Genomic DNA, 23,558 nt, shown 5'->3' with positions numbered 1-23,558 from the left:
TAGCATTAGGGAAATATGTTATAAGTACTCAGGTTGCAAGAGGTTGCAAGCAGAAAAGGTGAGACATTATGGCATATTTCGAGGAGCGGTTACCTACCCTCTCTACTGTTAGGAAGCACAGTAACAACAGCCTGGAAAAATCCAACATAACTAGTTATGTTACACTGACTAAGCCATGTGTGCCAGCATATTGAGGTGGTCTGCACACATCATTTGCAAATTGGCCTTAAAGAGACACTGAAGCAAAGAAAAACCTTTTGATATAATGAATTGTATGTGTAGTACAGATAATTCATAGATCATTAGTAGCAAAGAAAAGAGTCTCATATTTTTATTTTCAGTTATATAGCTTTTTTTTGTTTATATAACATTGCATCATTCTCTAATATTTGCAGTTTACAAACTACACTCTGTAGTTTAAACTATGAAACAGAGCAGAGCTAATGACCCTTTGAACTTCATGGCAGTAAAACCTTAAACAAACAAGAAACAGTGAGACACAGGTTGAGATAAGTGCTCCAGAAAACAGCACTGTAGGTGACCAAGTTTGGTCAGAAAGGTCAGAGAAGCTCCTTTGCATAGATAACAACTGAGGTTTCTTAACTCTTCCTGTACTGTAAACCATATTAGACTAATATCTGTGCTACTGGTGTACTATTTCTTAGCTGTACTACACATACAAATCATTATATCATAAGTTTATTTTCACTTCAGATTCCCTTTAAGACCCATATCTATTACGTGATTTTTGCATTGATTTTTGCGACGACTGGTGATTTTTTTGAGTGATGACCGATCGTTTCTGCGATCTTACAATGTGTGTACAGGCACGAGATCACACAAATGTCGTTTAGCAACATGCGGCGACAACCACAGTCATGGTGGATCAGATCTTTAAGATCCCAGACAACTCCACGCAAAGTACTGCCTGTGGAGTGCCGTTGTGTGGCGTTGCGTGTGCTCGTCGGCCGGAAGATGGATCGTGGAACGCTCATTGTAAGGGGGGCATCGCTGGATCCATCTTCCTCTGTTGGGTGGTGAGTATTTAGCTTTAAAGAAAGTCCGAGGTGGGCTCATAAAATTAAAAAGAAAGTAGGCTACCTGATCTGGGGGGCTAAGCAGATCAGGTAGCCGCAAAAACCGCCGCTCCCCGCCGATCCTGTGGGCCACACTGGCCCACTTTCACGACCTCTGAGTCCCGACACTGGATTTTGAGACTGTCTCTCATTCACAGTGTGCAGGGAGGCGCGTGCAGGGGGGCGTGGCCAGGGAGAGCTGCCCAATGGCAGCTCCGGAAACCCTGTAGGAACGCCCCTGGCGGGCATTTTTAACAGGGAATTCCTGTCCCCTGTGTTTCCCTTCCATAATGTTGCCATTCTCATGGGGTCATGGTGAGGGGAGGGGGGGCTGTATCTCAGTGAGGGGGGCACAGATCGGCGGTGGGAGGACACAGAGGCAGAGAACATCTGTCCCATTTGCACCCCCCCACCCCCACCCCCACAACCAAGAACCACCTTGGGTTCTCCTTAAGGCTACTTTCACAGTTGGTGCGGTGTAATCGTCCTTCAGTAGGAGTGCCTGGGGGCAGGACGATCACACCGCACCATGTTCCCTTTCACTTTACCCTTCAGCGAAGGGTAATATGTGTTGCGCCACCCCCCGCTCGGTGACATACTCCCTCTTGGACAGAAAGTGCGCCACTTGTCCACCATCACTCTGCGCATGCGCGCCACTACTGCGATCACTCGTGCCCACTTACCACGTCACCATAGACTTGCATTACTGCATTTAACATGCAGTAGGCACAGATCATGCAGTAACACACTACAGAGTTTGCGGCGGACTAGCATCAATATAGCTACTTCCGCCACATTGCAGGTAGTGGGAGCCTAATGGCCACTGCCACAGGTGAGGGGCAGGGGACCGGACCACAATGCAGATCGACGTGGTAAGTGTGAAAGGCGCCTAAACAGTTAGATTAGGCAACATTCAACTGATGCCTACAACCATACGCTACAATGTAAACGTTTAAATAAACAATTCTAATCAGGAGGTAGGCATTTTGTCAAATGAAAATGGCCTTTAGTCAGTTTTTATAATTATTTTTTATTTTGCTTGTTAAAGTCTTTTAGCTGATTAATCCAATTCATTATGATTTCCATAGGACTTGGCTGCTTATTGTCCATTTTTGTCTCTGCTTCCCTCTTATTTGCCAACTCCATCTCCTCTTTCAGGGTGGAGTAGGCCTTCAGAGCTCGAGAAATCTCTTTGTCAGCGTTAAAATGCACCATTTGTCTATTCAAGAGAGGCACTACCAGATTAAAGTCATTCACTTTTTTGTTAAGCTTTGATATGTTTTCTTTAAAATGTTCAAGGATCTCCATCCATTCCTTTTCCTTTGCATAAGTCAGAGGGTCACCTAGTTTCTTACGAGAGACCACCAGTTCATGTCTTAGTTTATCAATGGTTTCTCGTATTTCCTTTTGCAGTACAATCCACTCAGGCTGGTAACCATTGTCTATCAGAATCCGGTTGAGGTTATGGGTCATGGGGTCAATATGTGGACAAGTGGCAAACTTGTTAAGGGGCTTTCCTTTCCCACTGAGGTTGTCAAAGTCTCCCTTTGCCATGGATTCTTGGATAAGGTCCTCTACCAAACGTTCAATGGCTTGAGTAATCTTCACCTTCTTACTGTGCTTGACATCTTTGGCCACCATTGAGTTCTCAGCATACTGGAGTTCAAATTTCTTCTTTCTGAATTCCAACACTTGGTCAGAGGCCCGGTCAACACGAAATTGGCTATATTGTTTTTGCCGCTGACTAGGTGTGCCATAACCAACTCCTTCATAGTTCAAGTAATGTCGGTGCTGTGGGATCTTATAGTCCGTCTTGTCCTCATCGTCTTCAAGGCTTTGTCCCTTCTTGGACTCTTGAGCCAAGTGAGTCAGGAGATCTTTGTAGGCTTCATCGATCTGCATGAACATGCTGGCATCGGCTGTGACAGAACCACTATCTGGATGATATTTCTTTGCTAAGGTCCTGTAAGAATGTCTCACATCATCGGCAGAGGAACCCTCTGGGATATTGAGAAGCCGGTAACATTCCTTGATACTCTTCTTGTGCTTGTAAGTTGAATGCAATCGCAAGGCTGATGAGTGTTTCCATGGACATATATAGAGAGGATGGCTCATATTCTGAGCCAGTAGGACCTGTATAAGCTTCATAATAGCGCTTCACTTTTTTTCATATATAAACCTAAAATGTAAAGATAACACAAAACAAAATATTACACATACCAAACCTTCTGCCATTTTGCATGACCTAAAAACTAATCCATTCAAGTGTTATTGAAAATTCAGTTTTTTGGTTTGTTTTTTTGCATAAGTTAAAGAATGTGCTAAATACATGTTTATATAGTTATGGGCAGCACGGTAGCATAGTTAGCACTCTCGCCTTGCAGCACTGGGTCCCCGGTTCGAATCCCCGCCAGGGCACTATCTGCATGGAGTTTGCATGTTCTCCCCGTGTCTGTGTGGGTTTCCTCCGGGCACTCCGGTTTCCTCTCACATCCCAAAAACATTCAGATAAGTTAATTGGTTTCTCCCTAAATTGGCCCTAGACTACAATACATACACGGCATGATACATATATAGACATATGTAGATTAAATGAGAGGAAAGAAAGCCCCCATGTTCAGCACCACTTGAAAATATACAAAAATACTTTATTCAATAATTGACACTAATAATGAAAACATGATGAGATTCAACATGATTAAAAACAATTAAAACAAACGGCAAAAGACAATTCCCTGCTGCCAAAGAATAATCATAAATACATATAATAATGGTAATTAATACAATGATCTAGCATCCCAATGACAATAAATCAATCAATTAATCAAAATGCTGATGAGATTAAACCAGCATGGTGGGCATCTAAACAGAGCCCACCAATACTTGAACCCGGGTTCAGTAACAATACGTGAAGAGGAGGGGGAATAAATCCCAAAGTGCATACAATAAGTGCAAAAAATGCTGTAAACAATTCAATAAATATGTGATAGATATATGATAAATGGAAGCAGCCTAATGGCAAAGTGCATGAGAAAAAGAATGGTGAGTGCTGCAAGGAGAAAAAAATATATATACTTATCCCCAGGTAAAGAGCACGTCAAATAGGATGCAGATGGCAGGGAAGAGTTGGTATCCTTCCGGACTGTCCCGCTAGCTCCGCGGGCGTCACCCCGCTTTGAAGGAGAGAGAAGACACCGCGGTGCCTGGTACACACCTTCAATTTTAACTGACCAATGATTGGCCAATTTTACCTCCTCCATGTAGTATGAGGGTCAACAGGTTGTGAATATTAACAGGAGGTAAACGCTCATACTACATGGAGGTGGTAAAATCGGTCAGTAATTGGCCAATCGGGCTTAAACCTTTAGAATGTGGTTTATTATTTACACCTCCTGTTGTATAATATTATCAAGCAGCACAGCCCAGCCATTGTATTTAGACCTAAGCCCCTAAATTGTCATTGTATTGGACATTAAATCCAACCTGAAGTGTGAATAAACAGATGAGATGAACAATTGTATCTATACTCTTTAGCCTAAATAAGACTTTTCACAGTCTTGTGAATTACAACATATTTTTATGTTTTACAGCTCCAGTCTTGAACTACTGGCCTTCTTTATCCTCTCTGCACAGAGGTGCACACCACACTCATGCATCCCTTGGCTACAGTCAAGCTATAGGTTCTATTGCTATGTGTAGGGGAAGCCTGACAATGCTTACATTTGAGCAGCTTCCAGTGTGTGTGTTAAAGGAAACACAAGGTGCAAGGGTGTAACAATAGACCCTGCAAGGGATGCAGATGCAGGGGGGGCCAGAAGCAGCAGGGGGCCCCGTGGGGGGAGATCTTTATTTCCCCTGTCCTTAGAGACTGACAACTAAGGGCATGGAGAGAAAAAAACTTTCTGCTCTCTGCACAATTGGTCTACTAACTGCATCTGCTCAGCCACTGATAAGGAATCAAAGTTTGGCATATTTGTAGACAGTCCCTATTCAGTGTTCAGCAGGGTCAAAGGGAAGCCCCACCCAAAGTTTCGCAAGTGGGCCCAGTGAGCTTGAGTTACGCCACTGTCTCAAATGTATTTAAGGTACCTGAATAATTGTAAAGAGGTCCCTCTAGTCCGGCAGCTTTCCATGGTGTCCTGTCTGCATCTTCAAAACCTATGCGTAAAAAAAGTGCAGGCAGTGGCGCAGCTAAGCTTGGGGCCCCAGTGTAATTTTCACATGGGGTGCCAAGCATTCTATTGATATGAAGCTCCAAAACCTACCAAGGTCAGCTGCATAGTCAGTAATAGTCTGCAAGTGTAATCAGTGTAACAATACAGTATGTTGAAGTGAACCTGAGATAAAAGCCATCAGGAACACAAGCATACCTCCATGCTTCCACCACGGAAGTCCGATGTTTAAGTGCCACACGTTACTTCCTGTTTATCAGGAAGTATCGTCAGACGTTTAGATATTGGACCTCTGCTGTGGAGGCATGGAGGTATGCTTGTGTTCCTGCCCACCACTGCTCCTACCGCCAACTAATGCTGGAGGGGGAGCGCTGAGGGGACAGCCCAGGGTGAGGGAGGGGGGAGTGGCCCCCATCAATGTGGGGGCCAATGCTCTCCCTTTATGCTGCGACCCCTCCTGCCTCCCAAAACGGTACTGAGCGGGCCCCAGAGGGGGGAGGCCCATCCAAATGTTTGCAGGGAGGCCCAGTGATTTCTAGTTATGCCCCTGACAAGGTGAAAATAAACTGATGAGATAAACAATTTTTAGATATCCTACAGTTTTATTTTATATTTGAATTAACTTTTTACATTTTTACTGTTTCATTAACTCTTCTCAATGACAAATTCATTGAAGTACGCCAGAGCTAAAGCCTCATCTACACGGTACAATTTTCCATCAGATCAACGGATCTATTCATTTCCAATTGCGATAGATTTTGCAATAGATTTGGGGTACTTATTAATGCAAAATCTATCACAAAATTGATCAGAAACAATTTGGAAGTCTACACACAATGCAATTTCTTATCAGATCACTGGTCGATCCGATGGAAAACTGTACCGTGTATATGAAGCTTAAAATCTATGAACTTTTGAACCTTTTTATCTCTTTCCTGCTCTCAAAGGCCTTTTTACTGCCAGGAAAGTGTTTTATGGCTGTAGCTCCTTATCAGTGAAAGTTACTCTGTAGTCTGCCCCTGTCCCGACCCAGACAGAAACTGTAATTTGCATACCTGATTTTAAACTCTTTTAGGCAGAGAAAGAAAAAATTATCACAGCATCATTATTTTTGTGCTTGGCACTGTACATACACATGTCTATCTCATCATGTCACATGTCACCTCAGATGCTCTCAGTGCAATCACCTTCAGAAGGCTCCAGTGGATGAGAGCTAAATGGCAACTGTGGCGTATAAAGAGAGGGTGGGCGGGTGTTGTCCCAGAATATGTTTACAGTGGCAGTGAAGCATACTTTCATAATTACATGCGGTACGACTTTTCAGAAGTGTTGAGATACTACAACGCAACCTGCACAGTGCGAAAGGACCCTAGGTAGCTGCTACATGGAAGGAGCAAGAAAATGAAAATAAGGAGGTGGGCTGTACAAGGAAGTAGGCAGTACATAAGCAAGGAAGGGGGATCTAAGGCTCGCTGCACACTGCAAATCCGTTTTACGATTCCGTTTCCGATTTGCAATTCCGATTTTCCCTAAATGCAATCAACAGAAAAACGGAGGAAAAAACGCAGCATGCAGTAACGCTTAAAAATCGGATGTAAAAACCGATTAAAAATCGGAATTGCATGCAGTGTGCAGGGAGCCTCACTCTGTTGAAAAAGCAGTGTAATTGTTACAGATACGGGTTGATATATGAATAATAATAAGAATTCTCAGTAACAAGTCACACACTGTGACAGGTCATACTCCTGTACAGCAGTGGCTGCTCCAAATCTTACTTTCAAATCATAATCTATAAGTAGTAAAGTGCATACCAGAAAAAAAACACTGCTTTTAAAAATTAGTTAGAAAAACATTTTAGATGCTGGATACAAAGTTTTCACTCTTTTATAACTTAAGTAGCACATTTAATTGCCCAGATCTGTACAAACAAACTAAGATGGACAACTGTGGGAGAGACAGGACAGTCCCTCAATAAAGGGACAGTTGATACCTGTGATTACATATATATCATCACTACACATCTAACCCTCACAGCTTGTTGTATAGCAGCCTCTTACCCTGGGAAAGATCAGCTGTGCACCTCTTCCCCCCAGGAAGGTGACATGTTTGTTGTGCACGAAGGGCTTCTGGGAAATGTAGTTCTGCATTGCCTCTTCTGTAATGTCACATCACCCTCTGCTGTTCAGTTTATACAATTGCATTCTATACTTTGTTAAAGTAAATGTAAAGGCAGAAAAAAGTTACTTACCTGGAGAGGGAAGGCTCTGGAAGCCTTCCCTGTCTTCTCTTGCTCCCCTCTTCCACCGTTGTCACCCCTGCTGTGTGTACTCGACCAGTTGGTCATAAACACGTCTGTGAGCCGTTGTGAGGGACACACGTGCTTCCGAAGACAGGCGACTCCGTACAGCGATTGTGTGTTTGGTTAAGTTGTAGTAAAATATTGGTATTATTTAATTATATTTTCCTAGATATTTTAAAACACAGAGTATGTGTAAAATTTACCGATATTTTACTAGACCAAAATTCAGAACCCAATTTTCCTTGTGCCCCTTTTTCATGCACGCCCCTTGGGGCACCCTGGTCTGTCTATCTGCATGGTAAACTTGTAGCACAGTTTTATCTACTTACATATAAATATCATGAGACTGACTGATTTATCTAGACAGAGAAGTTGTTGAGAACCCTTCTTTCATTTAACAACTGCAATCTGTTTAGTTGTACTGAGTAACTGCCTCACAACTGAAATCTGTTTAGTTACACTGAGTAACTGCCTCACAACTGAAATCTGTTTAGTTATACTGATTAACTGCCTCACAACTGAAATCTGTTTAGTTATACTGAGTAACTGCCTCACAACTGAAATCTGTTTAGTTATACTGAGTAACTGCCTCACAACTGCAATCTGTTTAGTTGTACTGAGTAACTGCCTCACAACTGCAATCTGTTTAGTTATGCTGAGTAACTTCCTCACAACTGCAATCTGTTTAGTTATACTGAGTAACTGCCTCACAACTGAAATCTGTTTAGGGCCCGTTTCCACTAGGAGCGGTGTGATGCGGCTACATAGCCACATCGCACCGTGGGTGTCCTGAAACACATGCACGGCAATGGAAGAGTTTCCACTGCGTGCATGTTGTGCGGAGTGGTGCGGTGCGATCCGAAAATCTGCAGCATGCTGCAGATTATCGCACACCCGCATCCGTCCGCAGCCACGTCCCATCTCTTCAATACACTTCCGCATCAGGAGATGCGGAAGTGATGCGGCCGGCGGTGGAAGTGATGTGATGCGGCTACGTAGCCGCGTTTGCATCATTTACAAGTGGAAACCTGCCCTAAGTTATACTGAGTAACTGCCTCACAACTGAAATCTCTTTAGTTATGCTGAGTAAGGGTGGGTTTCCACTTGTAAATGATGCGAATGCGGCTATGTAGCCGCATCGCATCACTTCTGCCGCCGGTCGCATCACTTCCGCATCTCCCGATGCGGAAGTCCATGAAGGAGATGGGACGCGGTTGCGGGCGGATGCGGCCGTGCGAAAATCTGCAGCATGCTGCAGATTCTTGGATCGCTCCACACCGCTTCGCACAACATGCACGCAGTGGAAACTCTTCCACTGGCGTGCATGTGTTCCAGGACACCCGCGGTGCGATGCGGCTAAGTAGCTCCTAGTGGAAACGGGCCCTAACTGCTTTAGTTTTTCTACAATTATCACAGGTTTCCACCTGACTTGATAAATCAAGAAGTGAAGATGTGGTCCACAGTTATCAGCTGGAGATAAAATGCTTTATTAAATCAGACACAAATCAGGCATAAAATCCATACACCAACATGGTGACATGTTTCAGACGCTTGTCATTTAATCATTGCATAGGTACAACATGTCAGGTGTTGGATCACACCTGACACGTACCTATGCTAGGGTTAAGGACGACAAGTGTCCGCAACATGTCAGCATGTTGGTGTATAGACTTTATGCCTGATTTGTGCCAGATTTAAAGAGACACTGAAGCGAAAAAAAAATATGATATAGTGAATTGGTTGTGTACTATGAATAATTACTAGAAGATTAGCAGCAAAGAAAATATTCTCATACTTTTATTTTCAGGTATATAGTGTTTTTTCTAACATTGCATCATTCTATAATATGTGCAGATTACACAACACTCAGCATTCAAAATGAGTCTTTCAGAGCAGTCTGTGAAGTAATGACCTCTCCTCTAGCAGAGAAAAAGTAAACAGTTCACTTACAGTTGAGATAATAAAAGTCAGATAACAGCCCTCTCCATGACTAAAGGCCCATACACACGTCGGATTTCCGCGAACGACGAGTCGTTTGCACGCCCCGTCGTTCCGTCGTTCGGGCGGATCGCTCAAACTCACCCTTATCAAGCGAACGACAGTCTGTACACACGCCCGATTTAGCGGGCGAACGACGGGGCGTGCAAACGACCCGTCGTTCGCGGAAATCAGACGTGTGTATGGGCCTTAAGACTTTTAGTCGGAGAGCTTAATGGCTTGTTTGCATAGAGATAACAACTGGAGTTTCTCAACTCCTCCTGTACTGGAAACAATTAGACTGATGTATCTGATCTTAATGTTTTAATTCTTAGCTGTACTACACATACAAATCATAATATCATAATTTTTTTTTTCGCTTCAGTGTCTCTTTAATAAAGTATTTCTATCTCCTAATGATAACTGCGGACCATCTTCACTTCTTTGTCGTTGTGGGCCTGAGCAGCCCGGGTCCTGCACTGTGGACTGAGGTCTGTGAGCAGAAAATCTCCTACCACCATGACTTGATAAATCAGCCTCAATGTCTGTATATAATCCATGTACAAATAAGCTATAAAAGTTCTCTTCCATCTCATATCAAAATGCATTGCAGAAGTCATCAATATTACATTTACATATTTATGGCACAAAGGCTGACCAATAACATGTTTACTAGCCAATGCTGGAGCAGAAGTAAAAGGGCAATTCTTCCACATCACTGACAACACACTGCTCTGCTGAGAGACTCCATGCTGAGGAGAAGTCATTCTGTCTGCAGCATCTATCTATCTATCTATCTATCTATCTATCTATCCATCTGTTATCCAGCCATCTACGTGAATATCCCGACTCTGTCCATGCTGTCGGTAGCAATATGATGGTTAGGGTGCTGGTAATTGGCAGTGGTTCCTGTGAGGAGAGTCTGTGCTCCAATCTGGCGAGGTCTGCCCATGTAAAACAGGTCCTCTTTGCTCCTGGAAGTGATGGCACACCAGAGGGTGGTAAGGTGTGTAAGTCAGGTAAGCAGGAATTCGTATTTTGGTGCAATGTCAGATAATATTATTACAGTATGCTTACTTAGGTTTGGATATTATGATCTGTACATATGTCTGTGAGGGCTCTCATATATTCAGGTTGTGAGATAGGCAAAGAAAAATATGGTATCTTACACTGAACCGATGCTAAACTGGGGCTCTCATCCAGTTCTTTCTTGTTTCTTCTTCCCTGAAGCGGTGCTGACCAGTAATCCAGCCATTGTGAAGCAGTTCTGCAAAGACCACAATATCACCCTGGTGGTCATCAGTCCCCTATCGCTCCTCACTGCCGGTAAGATACTTTTCTTTGTACTTATGCTATCAATAACGGTCAGGCAGGTAGAGTGTGCGGGGGATGGGGGATTAGGGTTAGGCATCAGGCAGGTAAGGTGTGCAGGGGTCAGGCAGGCAGTGTGTGCGGGGAGGTTTAGGGTTAGCCATCAGGCAGGTGGTGTGTGTGGGCGGTTTCGGGTTAGGCATCAGGCAGGTGGTGTGTGCAGGGCGGTTTAGGGCCCATTTCCACTAGAAGCGGTGCGATGCAGCTACATGAAACACATGCACGGCAATGGAATAGTTTCCACTGCATGCATGTTCTGCAGAACGGTGCGGAGCGATCAATCTTCAATTGACTTCTGCATCGGGAGATGCGGAAGTAACGTGGGCGCCAGCGGAAGTGATGCGATACGGCTAGGAAGCCGCATTTGCATCACTATACCCGTGGAAACAGGCCTTTAGGGTTAGGCGTCAGGCTGGTGGTGTGTGGTCAGGGAGGGGGGTCAGAGCTAGGCATCAGGCAGGTGGTGTGTGTGCTGGGGTTAGGCATCAGGTAGGTAGTGTGTGCTGGGGTTAGGCATCAGGTAGGTAGTGTGTGCTGGGGTTAGGCGTCAGGTAGGTTGTGTGTGCTAGAGTTAGGCGTCAGGTAGGTAGTATGTGCTGGGGTTAGCAGTCAGGTAGGTAGTGTGTGCTGGGGTTAGGCGTCAGGTAGGTAGTGTGTGCTGGGGTTAGGCGTCAGGTAGGTAGTGTGTGCTGGGGTTAGGCGTCAGGTAGGTAGTGTGTGCTGGGGTTAGGCGTCAGGTAGGTAGTGTGTGCTGGGGTTAGGCGTCAGGTAGGTAGTGTGTGCAGGGCGGTTTAGGGCTAGGCGTTAGGCAGGTAGTGTGTGCTGGGGTTAGGCGTCAGGTAGGTAGTGTGTGCAGGACGGTTTAGGGCTAGGCGTTAGGCAGGTAGTGTGTGCTGGGGTTAGGCGTCAGGTAGGTAGTGTGTGCTGGGGTTAGGCATCAGGTAGGTAGTGTGTGCAGGGAGGTTTAGGGCTAGGCGTTAGGCAGGTAGTGTGTGCTGGGGTTAGGCGTCAGGTAGGTAGTGTGTGCTGGGGTTAGGCATCAGGTAGGTAGTGTGTGCAGGGCGGTTTAGGGCTAGACGTTAGGCAGGTAGTGTGTGCTGGGGTTAGGCGTCAGGTAGGTAGTGTGTGCTGGGGTTAGGCGTCAGGTAGGTAGTGTGTGCTGGGGTTAGGCGTCAGGTAGGTAGTGTGTGCTGGGGTTAGGCGTCAGGTAGGTAGTGTGTGCAGGGCGGTTTAGGGCTAGGCGTTAGGCAGGTAGTGTGTGCTGGGGTTAGGCGTCAGGTAGGTAGTGTGTGCTGGAGTTAGGCGTCAGGTAGGTAGTGTGTGCAGGGCGGTTTAGGGCTAGGCGTTAGGCAGGTAGTGTGTGCTGGGGTTAGGCGTCAGGTAGGTAGTGTGTGCTGGGGTTAGGCGTCAGGTAGGTAGTGTGTGCAGGGCGGTTTAGGGCTAGGCGTTAGGCAGGTACTGTGTGCAGGGGTTAGGCGTCAGGTAGGTAGTGTGTGCCGGGGTTAGGCGTCAGGTAGGTAGTGTGTGCTGTGGTTTGGCGTCAGGTAGGTAGTGTGTGCTGGGGTTAGGCGTCAGGTAGGTAGTGTGTGCTGGGGTTAGGCGTCAGGTAGGTAGTGTGTGCTGGGGTTAGGCGTCAGGTAGGTAGTGTGTGCAGGGAGGTTTAGGGCTAGGCGTTAGGCATGTAGTGTGTGCGGGAGGGGGAGAGGGTTAGTAATCAGGCAAGTAGTGTGTGCAGGAGGGGGGTGGGTTAGTAATCAGGCAAGTAGTGTGTGCAGGAGGGGGGGTTAGGCGTTGGGTGGGAGGGTTCTGTGTGAGAGTATGCTTAAGTTTGGCCATAGGAAAATATCAGTATTTAAAGAGACTCCGTAACAAAAATTGCATCCTGTTTTTTACCATCCTACAAGTTCCAAAAGCTATTCTAATGTGTTCTGGCTTACTGCAGCACTTTCTACTATCACAGTCTCTGTAATAAATCAATGTATCTTTCCCCTGTCAGACTTGTCAGCCTGTGTCTGGAAGGCTGCCAAGTTCTTCAGTGTTGTGGTTCTGCTATGAACTCCCCCTTCCAGGCCCCTCTCTGCACACTGCCTGTGTGTTATTTAGATTAGAGCAGCTTCTCTCTTCTCTCTTATCTTTTACAAGCTGGATAAATCGTCCTCTGAGCTGGCTGGGCTTTCACATACTGAGGAATTACAGACAAGGGCAAATCTGTTTGCAGGAAGAAAAGAGCAGCCTGAAACTTCAGTGCATGAGAACAGGGGGAAAAAAAACACAAAAATGATCTCTTGAGATTCAAAAGGAAGGCTGTATACAGCCTGCTTGTGTATGGATGTATTTTCTATGTGTGGACATACTGTACATCAACCTACTTCCTGTTTTGGTGGCCATTTTGTTTGTTTCTAAACAAACTTTTAAAAACTGTTTTTAACCACTTTTAATGCGGCGAGGAGCGGCGAAATTGTGACAGAGGGTAATAGGAGATGTCCCCTAACGCACTGGTATGTTTACTTTTGTGCGATTTTAACAATACAGATTCTCTTTAATACCGATATTTTACTATTGGCATTACTGGGTGCCCAAATTTCCATGCACCTTTTTTATATTTACACCCATACACCACTTCTTTGATTGTCCTTTTTGGAGCACTGCATACTACAAAGGGACACCTTGCAAAACCTGCTCTAACCCAGTCCTTTAGCAGTTTAGCTATCCCAATTTGTCAATGAATTTAGGAAGTGCCAGTTGTTTGTGCTTCCGTCACATCAACCTCATGATCTATCTGCATTTTACCAATTGACAGGTGCCATTGCAATGAAATCATATTTCTGGATTTACCATTCTGTAGGTCTGCTGGATGACTTGTCAGCATCTGGAGTGAAGTGTTTTGGTCCCACTGCCAAGGCATCTCTTCTGCAGGCCAACAAGAGTAATGCCAAGGACTTCATGCAACAACATGGCATCCCCACTGGCCGATGGAAGGCCTTCACCAACCCTCACGAAGCTTGCCACTTCATTACCTAGTAAGAATAGAATTAGTCCAGCAGAGATTAGCAATGTCTACTCAAAAGTGCCCCTCTGTAAACGTAGCCTTAGCCATCAGTTAAAGCAGGAAGTTTTGAATCAGGCTGATACCATTTATGGGCTAACTTAAAAGAAAGAGTAAGGTTTCAGCCAAAAAGCCTTCTTCAGACTCTATCCCTGCAGTCTACAGTAATATGTATGGGCACATCAACCAAATCTCTCTCTAATTGAATGTGATTGGAGAGAGCTCTCTCGCTTGTCCATACACCGCAGGTTAATTCCCAATATCGGGAATCGGCCTAGTGACACCGCCTCTGTTGCATGCCTGGCCGACCCCAAGTGTTAATGCCCCTTCCAGTGCCAATGCAGTGTAAAATCTCACCTATCCGGCTGCAGCGACATTCAGACTCCTCGGCCGTCACCCCTGAGTGACTTCACATGGTGAAGTGGCACACACACGCCTGGTGCCACATGGTGGGTGACGTCAGACGAGGCCGGGGTGTCATGGCAGCGGGACAGGTGAGATTTCAAGATTTTACACTACACTGGCACCTAGGTGGGAACATTTTACACTTGGTGGGACAGCATCCGAGGGAGCGTCAGCATCGTTGGTCATTGCTATATCGAGCTCCGCGATTGCCCTGCACTTTCAACCAAGATCTTTCCAGTATATCCGATCGATGCAATGATTAGTCGATTAGGCATGCTTGTTGCGGCACCGATTTTCTTCTGATTTGGTCAAATTAGCGAATCAGATGGTCGATTGGGCCCCAAAATCGGTAGATGTATGGGCATCTTTTCTCTTTTTTGTTAAAAAATGGACCTGAACTCTTGCACAAGAAAGAAGGAAAACATAGAGAAATGCATCCTGTATGTATTTAGAGAGTTTAGCCTGTCTAATTCCCCCTTATCTCACCACTGTAATTTGATCTCCCAGCTACGTCAGCTCAGAAATCTCCTCTGCCATGGCTGAGGAGCTAATTTGTTAAAAGCACAGGATGTCAATAATATGTCTGCTTCTATAAAAGCAAGAAGTAGACACACTGCAGATATATTGCAGCATTTGTATCAACTGTAACAAATACATGTTTTTATTTACAGGTTGTTATTATGCTGCTGCTTATCTTTTAGAGCAGAGAGGAGGTTCTGAGTTCAGGCCCGCTTTAAGTTTATCCTGCACTTTCTATCTGTAAATACAGCTCCTCCTTACTAAAAATCTCTTAATACAGACGTATTATGTAGTGGGAAAGGAATGTGTTGGGTCCTTGTATTGTGCTTGGTGTGAAGGCCATCCTGGCAGATATCGGTCACCCACTGATAAGGATGGCATCACAAGGTGCCACATGAGACCTTCAAATAACTCTATAATAAGGGAAAGGAGTTGCTACTAATAATCTGACATTTACCAGCTCAACTAATGTCTGTTATGTAAAGTTCCCCAGTTAGGGTAAATATATTGATTATTTAGTATGAATGTACAGTAAATACTCAGAATAAAGGAGGGCCGTGTGGGGGGAGTTGTGCAGATGATTACCGCACCTACCTTGCTCTGGTGTCTCCCTCTGTTATCTGGGAATTATCCAAGTTCTGTACTTCCTGGTCAGTGTTCTCCGACCCAGACATACTAAGTTGCGCATGTGCAGTATATTCGCTTGGTTGCCTTGCGAGCGTGCTTATGGGTTAGCCAGGGAGCACACCACAAGACGCCCAAGTGGACATACTGCAGATGTGCAGCATATGTCTGGGTCGGAGCCTCCTGTTGCCAATCTCATTGCATTTGTGGGGAAATCTGCTGCCAATTCTCATTGCATTTGTGGGGAAATCTGCTGCCAATAAGATTGCATTTGTGGGGAAATCTGCTGCCAATAAGATTGCATTTGTGGGGAAATCTGCTGCCAATCTCATCCCACTTGTCTGGAAATCTGCTGCCAATCTCATCGCATTTGTGGGGAAATCTGCTGCCAATAAGATTGCATTTGTGGGGAAATCTGCTGCCAATCTCATCGCATTTGTGGGGAAATCTGCTGCCAATAAGATTGCATTTGTGGGGAAATCTGCTGCCAATCTCATTGCATTTGTGGGGAAATCTGCTGCCAATCGTATTGCGTTTGTGGGGAAATCTGCTGCCAATCTGATTGCATTTGTGGGGAAATCTGCTGCCAATCTGATTGCATTTGTGGGGAAATCTTCTGCGAATCTGATTGCATTTTGTGGTTAGCCAGTCCTCCACCATGTGGACTATTGTGTGCCACTTTTCTCGGTACGATGTCCTCCTTTTCAGGATGTTATGTCCTCCTTTTTGGGGTTCTGCAAGCGGCCACCCTAGTCGGAGGGCACCAGGAAGTGAAGAACTTGGACAATTACAGGAGAACGGAGAGTAGCGCCGGTGCACTGGAGGTGCAGTAAGCATGTGCACAACTCCCCACACATGCAGTAGATGTCCTTTTTTGAAAAATAACCTTTAAATAATCACTGGAGCATAATAACTGGAACTAGGTTTATATGTTACTGCAGGTCTGTATATCAAGCCATGCTTTGCTTCCTATCTTCAGCACACACAGAGACAACAGGAATCAAGAAATCAATAGATAGATCCCATGTAATCATACAGTATCACATTAATATTACACTGCCACCTACAGACCAGAAGTATGAACACCACATACATGTTTACAGCATTGGGTGTTACATCATTAGGTGTATTGGTGTAAACCTTAGCTACACATGACTAGCATTATACAGTCTTTGACCAGACAGATTAGTTGCCACTTCTCCCCCTCACCCTTCCAGAAATTCCCAAACGGGCATATAAAAGCTGTATAAAGCTGGGGGGAAGGGGGTGGAATCACATAATTTGGGGTGTGGAGTGTGCCAAGTAAAATTGAGCACCACCATAGGCGCCCATGTAAAACGCTGCTAATATGAGCTACAACAGTGAATTTGGGCACTGGAGTCACCAAATAACATAGGTCCAAGGCCCAAATGCACTGTTAAAGGACACCTTAACTGAGAGGAATATGGAGGCTGCCATATTTATTTACTTTTGAAGAATACCAGTTGCCTGGCATCCTGCTGATCTCTTTAGCTGCAGTAGTATCGGGATCACACACCTGAAACAAGCATGCAGCTAATTTAGTCAGACTTCAGTCAGAAACATCTGATCTGCTTACTTGTTCAGCCAGAGGATCAGCAGGACAGCCAGGCAATCTTCATTGTTTAAGAGGAAATAAATATGGCAGCCTCCATATCCCTTTCCTCTAAGTTCAGGGGTCCTTTAAAGCCGCTATTGGTGGAATTTTACATGGGTGCCTGTGGTGGTGCCCATTAGTCTTAGGTACAGATATGGGAGGGTTAGTGTTAGGTATAGATGGGGAGCCGTGGAACCCAGTACAGCAGAGCCCACAAACAGCCTAAGAAGTTGGCCTTCAACACTGAGGGTATTCCAGATGATTTGTGCTGGTTAGCTGAGTTCTGGAAAAATGTTATAAAAACATATAGCACCACAAAAGTGAGGTATGTTAACCACTTGCTGTCCCTATGACACAAAAATAAGTCTCTGCACTATCCTTCCTACAAAATCTTAGATAACACTGTTTATTTATTTCTGACCTGAAAACATCACTACAGAGTTGTAAAAAAATGACAGCAAACCCCTTTCCTCCTCCCAGGGAATTCAATGGCAGAGTTCATTAGTAAACAAGTCTGAAATGTACATTGCAGGAGCAGACAGTAGCAGATTCTATACATTACTTAATTGTTACATCTAATACATTATCAAAACAAATGAACCGTTTAAATAAACAGGAGGGCTATAAAAAGAAAATGTGTGAGTTTAATGTACAATAGAACTGTTTACATAATGTATGAAAGTGGATAAATTGTGTATTTTTTCACTTTTTTCCTTATTTTCTTTTTAAAATGCATATAAAATAAGGTAATTACTAATAGCAAATATCAGCCACAAAAAGCCTAATTTGTCCTAATTTTTTTTTATCGATGTGCAATGCCGCTATCTTTCTTTTACACACCGAAGTGCAATAAACCGCATACTTTGCTGAATATACTGGTGCCCACGTTTCCATTCACAATACAAGGCCATACTGTATATGTGTTGCTGGAACTAGTAAACAAATACTTATGTGTTGTTTCCCTGATGAAGTGCAGATTTCCCTGCGCTGGTGGTGAAGTCCTCTTGTGCTGCCCCCTGCAGGAAGGGTCCATACATCTCTCGGGACAGAGATGAGGCCTGCAGAGCCGTACAACACCTCACCCAGGTAATGTCCATTTTCAGCATTTTAATGTAAACGATAAGTCTGTGTTCTGTTTAACCACTTCGGGACCAGCACCCTCTGCCCCCTTAAGGACCAGAGGGTGCTGGTCCAGTAAACCGCTGCTTCCCGACGAATCGCCGCTAAAATACGCCGCTCCCGCCAGTCACGTCGCTCTGTCCCCGCCGCAGGCTGTTCTCTCTGCCGTCGCTATGACGGCAGAGCGCTGTGCGCCGGTCAGGAGCCGCTTTCATTGGCTCCTGACCCTGTTACTCCATGTAAGCCAATAAGAACGGCTTACAGTAATGACAGGGCCAGGAGTCAATGAAAACGGCTCCTGCCCGGCTCACAGTGCTCTGCGGTCATAGAGGCGGCAGGACAGCACATTGCAGCGGAGATTGAGCGGCGACAGCGGCGGGGACGGGCGGGGGTGCGTGGTAAATGGGATGTAGAGTTTACGTCAGGTCAGAACCGCAGCGCCCCCTGCCCGCCGTAGATTTATACTGCGACGGTCCGCAGGTAGTTAATGGAGAAACAATAGCAAAGGGAGCCTACTACTATGGAGCAGCAGATCAGTGAAATGATCTGTACATCTAAAAACAGTCCAAGGCTGATACTGGAGATCAGGGGCCTAACTACAAATCATGGGGCCCCACAGAAAAACGTTGATGGGCCTCTTAATGTTCACAAGTTGCCTCCCCTTGGTGAGTGTCACAGCCTGGGGGTCCATCTCACAAGGGTCATAAAACAAATGTGACCAACTGGCCATCAGAATCTTCCCCCCATACAAGAATAGCCACAAAAACACCTGATCTGCAGTATCAGAGAAAGGGAAGGTTAGTAGTGGGGGGCCCCCCACACCTCTGGCCCCCTCCTATAGATAGACATGGCGACAGACTTATATGGAGGATTCCTGATGCCTCTCTTGGATGAGGTTAAGGATGCCAATCACCACTGCAGAATCCACCTGTCACTCCAGCCTATATCATTTTAGACCCTGTTAACACAGAGAGTGTCTTAAAGAGGAAAATATAACTTAATAAAAAATCTTATTTTTTTACAATATTAATTTTTATAAATGATTTACTCAGTGTATGTCTACTGTAAAATCTTTCCTCATTTGCATTCTCACAGTGTTAGACCAAGCACTCCAATGGAGATAGGCGTGTGCTAAAGCTGATTCAAGAAACCCAGATCAGCAGCACCACTCTTGAAGAAATAGCCCTTTATTCAGACACCTAATTAAAATCACATGCTGTCCATTTTTTCTCATTTGCATTCTGAAATTTATTACAGGTTGTGACATCTTTATTCCTGTCAGGTGATCTCTTCAGAATGTTTGGTAAAGCTACCCATACACTACAACCAATTTCCCGCCGATAGACAGCAGATTCGATCACTATGATCGAATCTGCTGTGAAATCGATGCGCAAACGCTGATCGATTGACCAATTTCCGTCTGAAATCAATCAATCCCGTCGATCTGTCCACACGGAAAATTTCGCTTGATTGTCGGCAGGTCGGGAGTGCGTCGATAGCGGCATTCAAATGTCCGACAACCGACACTAGCAGCAATACATTACCTGTTCCGCCGGCGCATGTCCCTTTTCCGCGCTGGGCTCCGTCTGGCTTCACTCACTTCCTGTCGGGGGAAGTTTAAACAGTAATGCGCCCTCTACTATTTAAACTTCCCCCGACAGGAAGTAAAAGTGAAGCTGAAGCCCAGAGCAGGGAAGAGACAGCGGAGACCGGAGGACTCGCGCCGGCCGGATCAGGTAACGTATGCAGGGGGGATGGGCGGCGACAGCGTCAGCTTCACAGATTGTGAATCGATTTCATAGTGAAATCGATTCAAAATCTGTTTGCAGTGTAGGCAGCCAATAGATCACTCTTTGATCAGATTTGATCATAGAGGGATCTATCTGCTAGTCGATCTGGTGGCAATCGACCAGTGTATGGCAGCCTTCAGGCCTGTTCACATTACAAATCGCTAGCACTATCGCAAGCGCTGAGTGGTTTATTGAGCTTTTATCAAAGTGCTTTTCCCTGCGCTTTGAGCTTAAAAAAGCGCTTTCGTAAGCGCTTTTCTAAGCACTTTTGGTGAGCGATTGCAATTTCCACTTCCTGACATGAGTCAGGAAGTTAACTCTTTGACCCGGAAAAGAATAAATACAATGTATTTATTCATAAAAGCACTCGGGAAATTGCTATACAAAGCGCTTTTTTAAGCGCTTTGCGATTTTCCTATACCTTCCATTGAGCCAAAGCGCTCAGAAAATGGTACAGGCAGCGCTTTTGTGAACATTTGCTCATATGTGAACACTCTCATAGGAAATCATTGCACAAGCACTCTTAGGCCTCTTGTACACTACATGAGATTCCAATTTTTTTTATCTGAGCCGATTTTGGATTACGATTAAAAAACGTACTGCATGCTGCTAAGGTTTTTAAACGCAATCCAAAATTGGACATATAAAAAAATATAAAAAAATCGGAATCGCATGTAGTGTGCAAGAGGCCTTAGGGTGATTTCGAAAACCGCCAGAGCATAAAAAAATCCACAAATGCTCATAGTGTGAACAAGTCCTTACTGAGAATTCCAAAGCAAGTACAAAATATACCTGGGCTCTCAGAATGCTTCAGCAAGGGGTGGGGGGGGGGGGAATGGGGAGAATTCTGCATAGCTAATCAGCCTAGGCTAAACATTACTGGGAGGGCGGGGCTACATTTAATTTACAGCGTTATATAGATATAGGGACTTAGGGAGTGTTTCTGATGATGAAACCAAGGATGTTATGGTAAAAGTGGTACACTACAGTGCCTCTTTGTTTTCTTTTTCTTCCCTACAGGACTGGACCCCTGGAACATCCACAGCCCCAGTTATTGTTGAAGAGCTTCTGGAGGGTGAAGAGTTCTATGTACGTGAGAGTAGAGGACTTGTTTTTTGGCACATGTCTTTTGCATTGATGGGGCTTTCTACACCAGTGTGGACTTATATTGCAAAGACAGCTTACAGTATTTTCCCAGTATCTCCTGTTACTGAATCTAAAGAGCTGTAAAACAGGGGTAATATGACTACTGGCGTGCTATCCATGGTTCAGGGAGAGTACAGAGTGTAATCACAACTAGAGGTGCTCTGACACAGGCTGGCTAGACAGAGAGGGAAAGTACTAGGATGGCATGGTAACACCTGGTCTGGTGGGTGGCCTCCTCTTCTGAATGCGCTTATAGAGCTTTCCAGGGGAGACTCTATAGTCACCATACACCACATTCAGAGTGGAGAGAAGCCTCATTGTTCGGAATAGTGGAAGATTACTATACTTTCCCTCCCCCCAACACACTTCATATGCACTCTCACACAACCTTGCCATGCTCTACATGCACTCTTGGCAGGATGAAGGGAGGGCATTATCAGGGTAGGAGCAACATACAGGAGGCACTATGGGAAGAGCATCTTCAGGTAGCAGCATGTTTTGAGAAAGCAATATATTGAGATAACGTCATAAAGGGAGCACTATCTGAGAGAGCACACTAAAATCAAGGGTACACAATGTAGGTATAGCTTTATAAATTGGATACTGGATAAAAGGGTATCATCATAAAGGTAGGCACTATGTAGGGAGAGCACCATGGGGGGGGGGGGGGGGGGTTAGGGGGGGAGGCAATATAAAGGGGTTGCTATAAGGGTGGACCACCAAAAAGTAGCATTATAAAGAAGAGGTGAGACATAAATCAATAAATTATATTTATTATTTTGCTCTGTGATTTTGCCACAGTGTACTGTGGATGGGGGACTCGGGGCTAGGTAGGCAAGCCACTGGAAATAAGTATAATGGTTTAATCTATGCACATCTTGAATTATGCCACACCAATTTGTGTTGGAAGAGACCCCTGACATAAGCAGAGCACTTCCTGTATATTTCTGCAGTGTTGGGCAATGGGCATCCTCTTAAATTATATCTTTTTCTATGGAGTGGTAAAGGTTCTATACTAAAATGAAGTTGTGTTGTGCTGCTGTTGTACCTACAAGTATTGCCTAGCTGAGTTGATTGCTGGTCATTAAGGCGCTCTTCTGTTCCTGCAGTGTCTGTATATCACTGATGGGCAGACCCTCGCTCCTATCCCCGCTGTGTACATTCAGAAACCTGCAGGAGAAGCACACAAACAGCAGCAGTCTGCATCTACAGGAATCACCAGGGTGAGTCTGACATACGCTATACACAGAGGTAAACTCATGCTGGATCCTCAAACCTATGTGCGTTGTCTGTTCCTCTCCTTGTTCCCCATAATCACGCCTTGAAAAAATCAACTTTTGGCTAAAGTCACATTTTTAGATAGGATGAGGCAGGCTTCCCTCTTACCGCGAACGCTTGTTTACACTTACAGCGTCGCCATGCGGCATCATGCGGTAGTGAGCTGCAGAGTTTGGGTCCTCCATGCGTTCTCATGAGCACTTCTTCATGAACACATCTGCCACATCGCGTCACACCGCAGGTAGTGTGGTCAATCTCAAAGCGACTAATGGCAACTGCAACTGGGGAGCAGCGGGGAAGCATACCAAGCTGCTATGCGATGTGCTATGTGTGAAAGGGGCCTAAAGTGTACCTGAGGCAACATGTGACATTATGAGATAGGGCCCGTTTCCACTAGTGCGGAGACAGGGCCGAATCCGCAGAGTTTCCCCACAGGCAAATCGTGCGGGGAAACTGTGCCATTGGAAATAATGGCGCCGCCGGCCGAATTGCTTGCCCTAGCGATTCGGCCGACATTGCCATCAGTTTTCATGCGGGAGGCAGCGAATCCCATAGCCGTGCATGGCACGGCTTCTGGGATTCGTCTACGTGCATGCAGACCCGGAAGTGCAGCCGCGTGTCTCGCAGCCGTGTGTGGTGGCTTGTGGAAATGGACCCTTAAAGAGACACTGAAGTGAAAAAAATATATTTGATATAATGAATTGGTTGTGTACTATGAATAATTACTAGAAGATTAGCAGCAAAGAAAATATTCTCATATTTTTATTTTCAGGTATATAGTGTTTTTTTCTAACATTGCATCATTCTCTAATATGTGCACATTACACAACACTCAGCATTCAAAATGATTATTTCAGAGCAGTCTGTGAACTAATGACCTCTCCTCTAGCAGATAAAAAAAAACTGTTCACTTATAGTTGAGATAATAAAAGTCAGAAGACAGCCCTCTCCACGACTTTAAAAGTCGTAGAGATTAATGACTTTTTTGCATAGAGATAACAACTGTAGTTTCTTAACTCTTCCTGTACTGGAAACAATTACACTGATGTATCTGATCTTAATGTTTTATTTCTTAGCTGTGCTACACATACAAATCATAATATTATAATTTTTTTTTCGCT

The 23,558-nt window shown here is 44.9% G+C and overlaps 2 protein-coding genes across 4 annotated transcripts in view; one reads left to right on the top strand and one right to left on the bottom strand.

Annotated features, from left to right (window-relative positions):
- The window catches only part of LOC137547186 (trifunctional purine biosynthetic protein adenosine-3-like), a 79,241-nt gene that overhangs the window by 9,404 nt on the left and 46,279 nt on the right, over positions 1 to 23,558 (top strand). For 2 of the 3 annotated variants that reach the window (XM_068270466.1, XM_068270464.1), the window contains exons 2-6: positions 10,755 to 10,850; positions 13,741 to 13,915; positions 18,076 to 18,190; positions 21,034 to 21,102; positions 22,269 to 22,382. In XM_068270466.1, the coding sequence (XP_068126567.1) occupies positions 10,755 to 10,850; positions 13,741 to 13,915; positions 18,076 to 18,190; positions 21,034 to 21,102; positions 22,269 to 22,382 (569 nt within the window). Of the gene's footprint in view, positions 1 to 10,754; positions 10,851 to 13,740; positions 13,916 to 18,075; positions 18,191 to 21,033; positions 21,103 to 22,268; positions 22,383 to 23,558 lie in introns of those variants that run through there. The other variant, XM_068270467.1, reaches the window with a different exon arrangement.
- DNAJC28 (DnaJ heat shock protein family (Hsp40) member C28) lies at positions 2,091 to 7,365 on the bottom strand. The gene is made up of 2 exons (XM_068270468.1): positions 7,306 to 7,365; positions 2,091 to 3,255 (listed from the first exon to the last, which is right to left on the bottom strand). The coding sequence occupies exon 2, from the start codon at positions 3,222 to 3,224 to the stop codon at positions 2,100 to 2,102; it is 1,125 nt and encodes a 374-aa protein (XP_068126569.1). The 5' UTR covers positions 3,225 to 3,255; positions 7,306 to 7,365; the 3' UTR covers positions 2,091 to 2,099.

This window comes from Hyperolius riggenbachi, chromosome 2, assembly GCF_040937935.1.
Source record: "Hyperolius riggenbachi isolate aHypRig1 chromosome 2, aHypRig1.pri, whole genome shotgun sequence".
NCBI classification, from domain to species: Eukaryota; Metazoa; Chordata; class Amphibia; order Anura; family Hyperoliidae; genus Hyperolius; species Hyperolius riggenbachi.
This window is presented reverse-complemented; position numbering and strand designations above follow the sequence as displayed.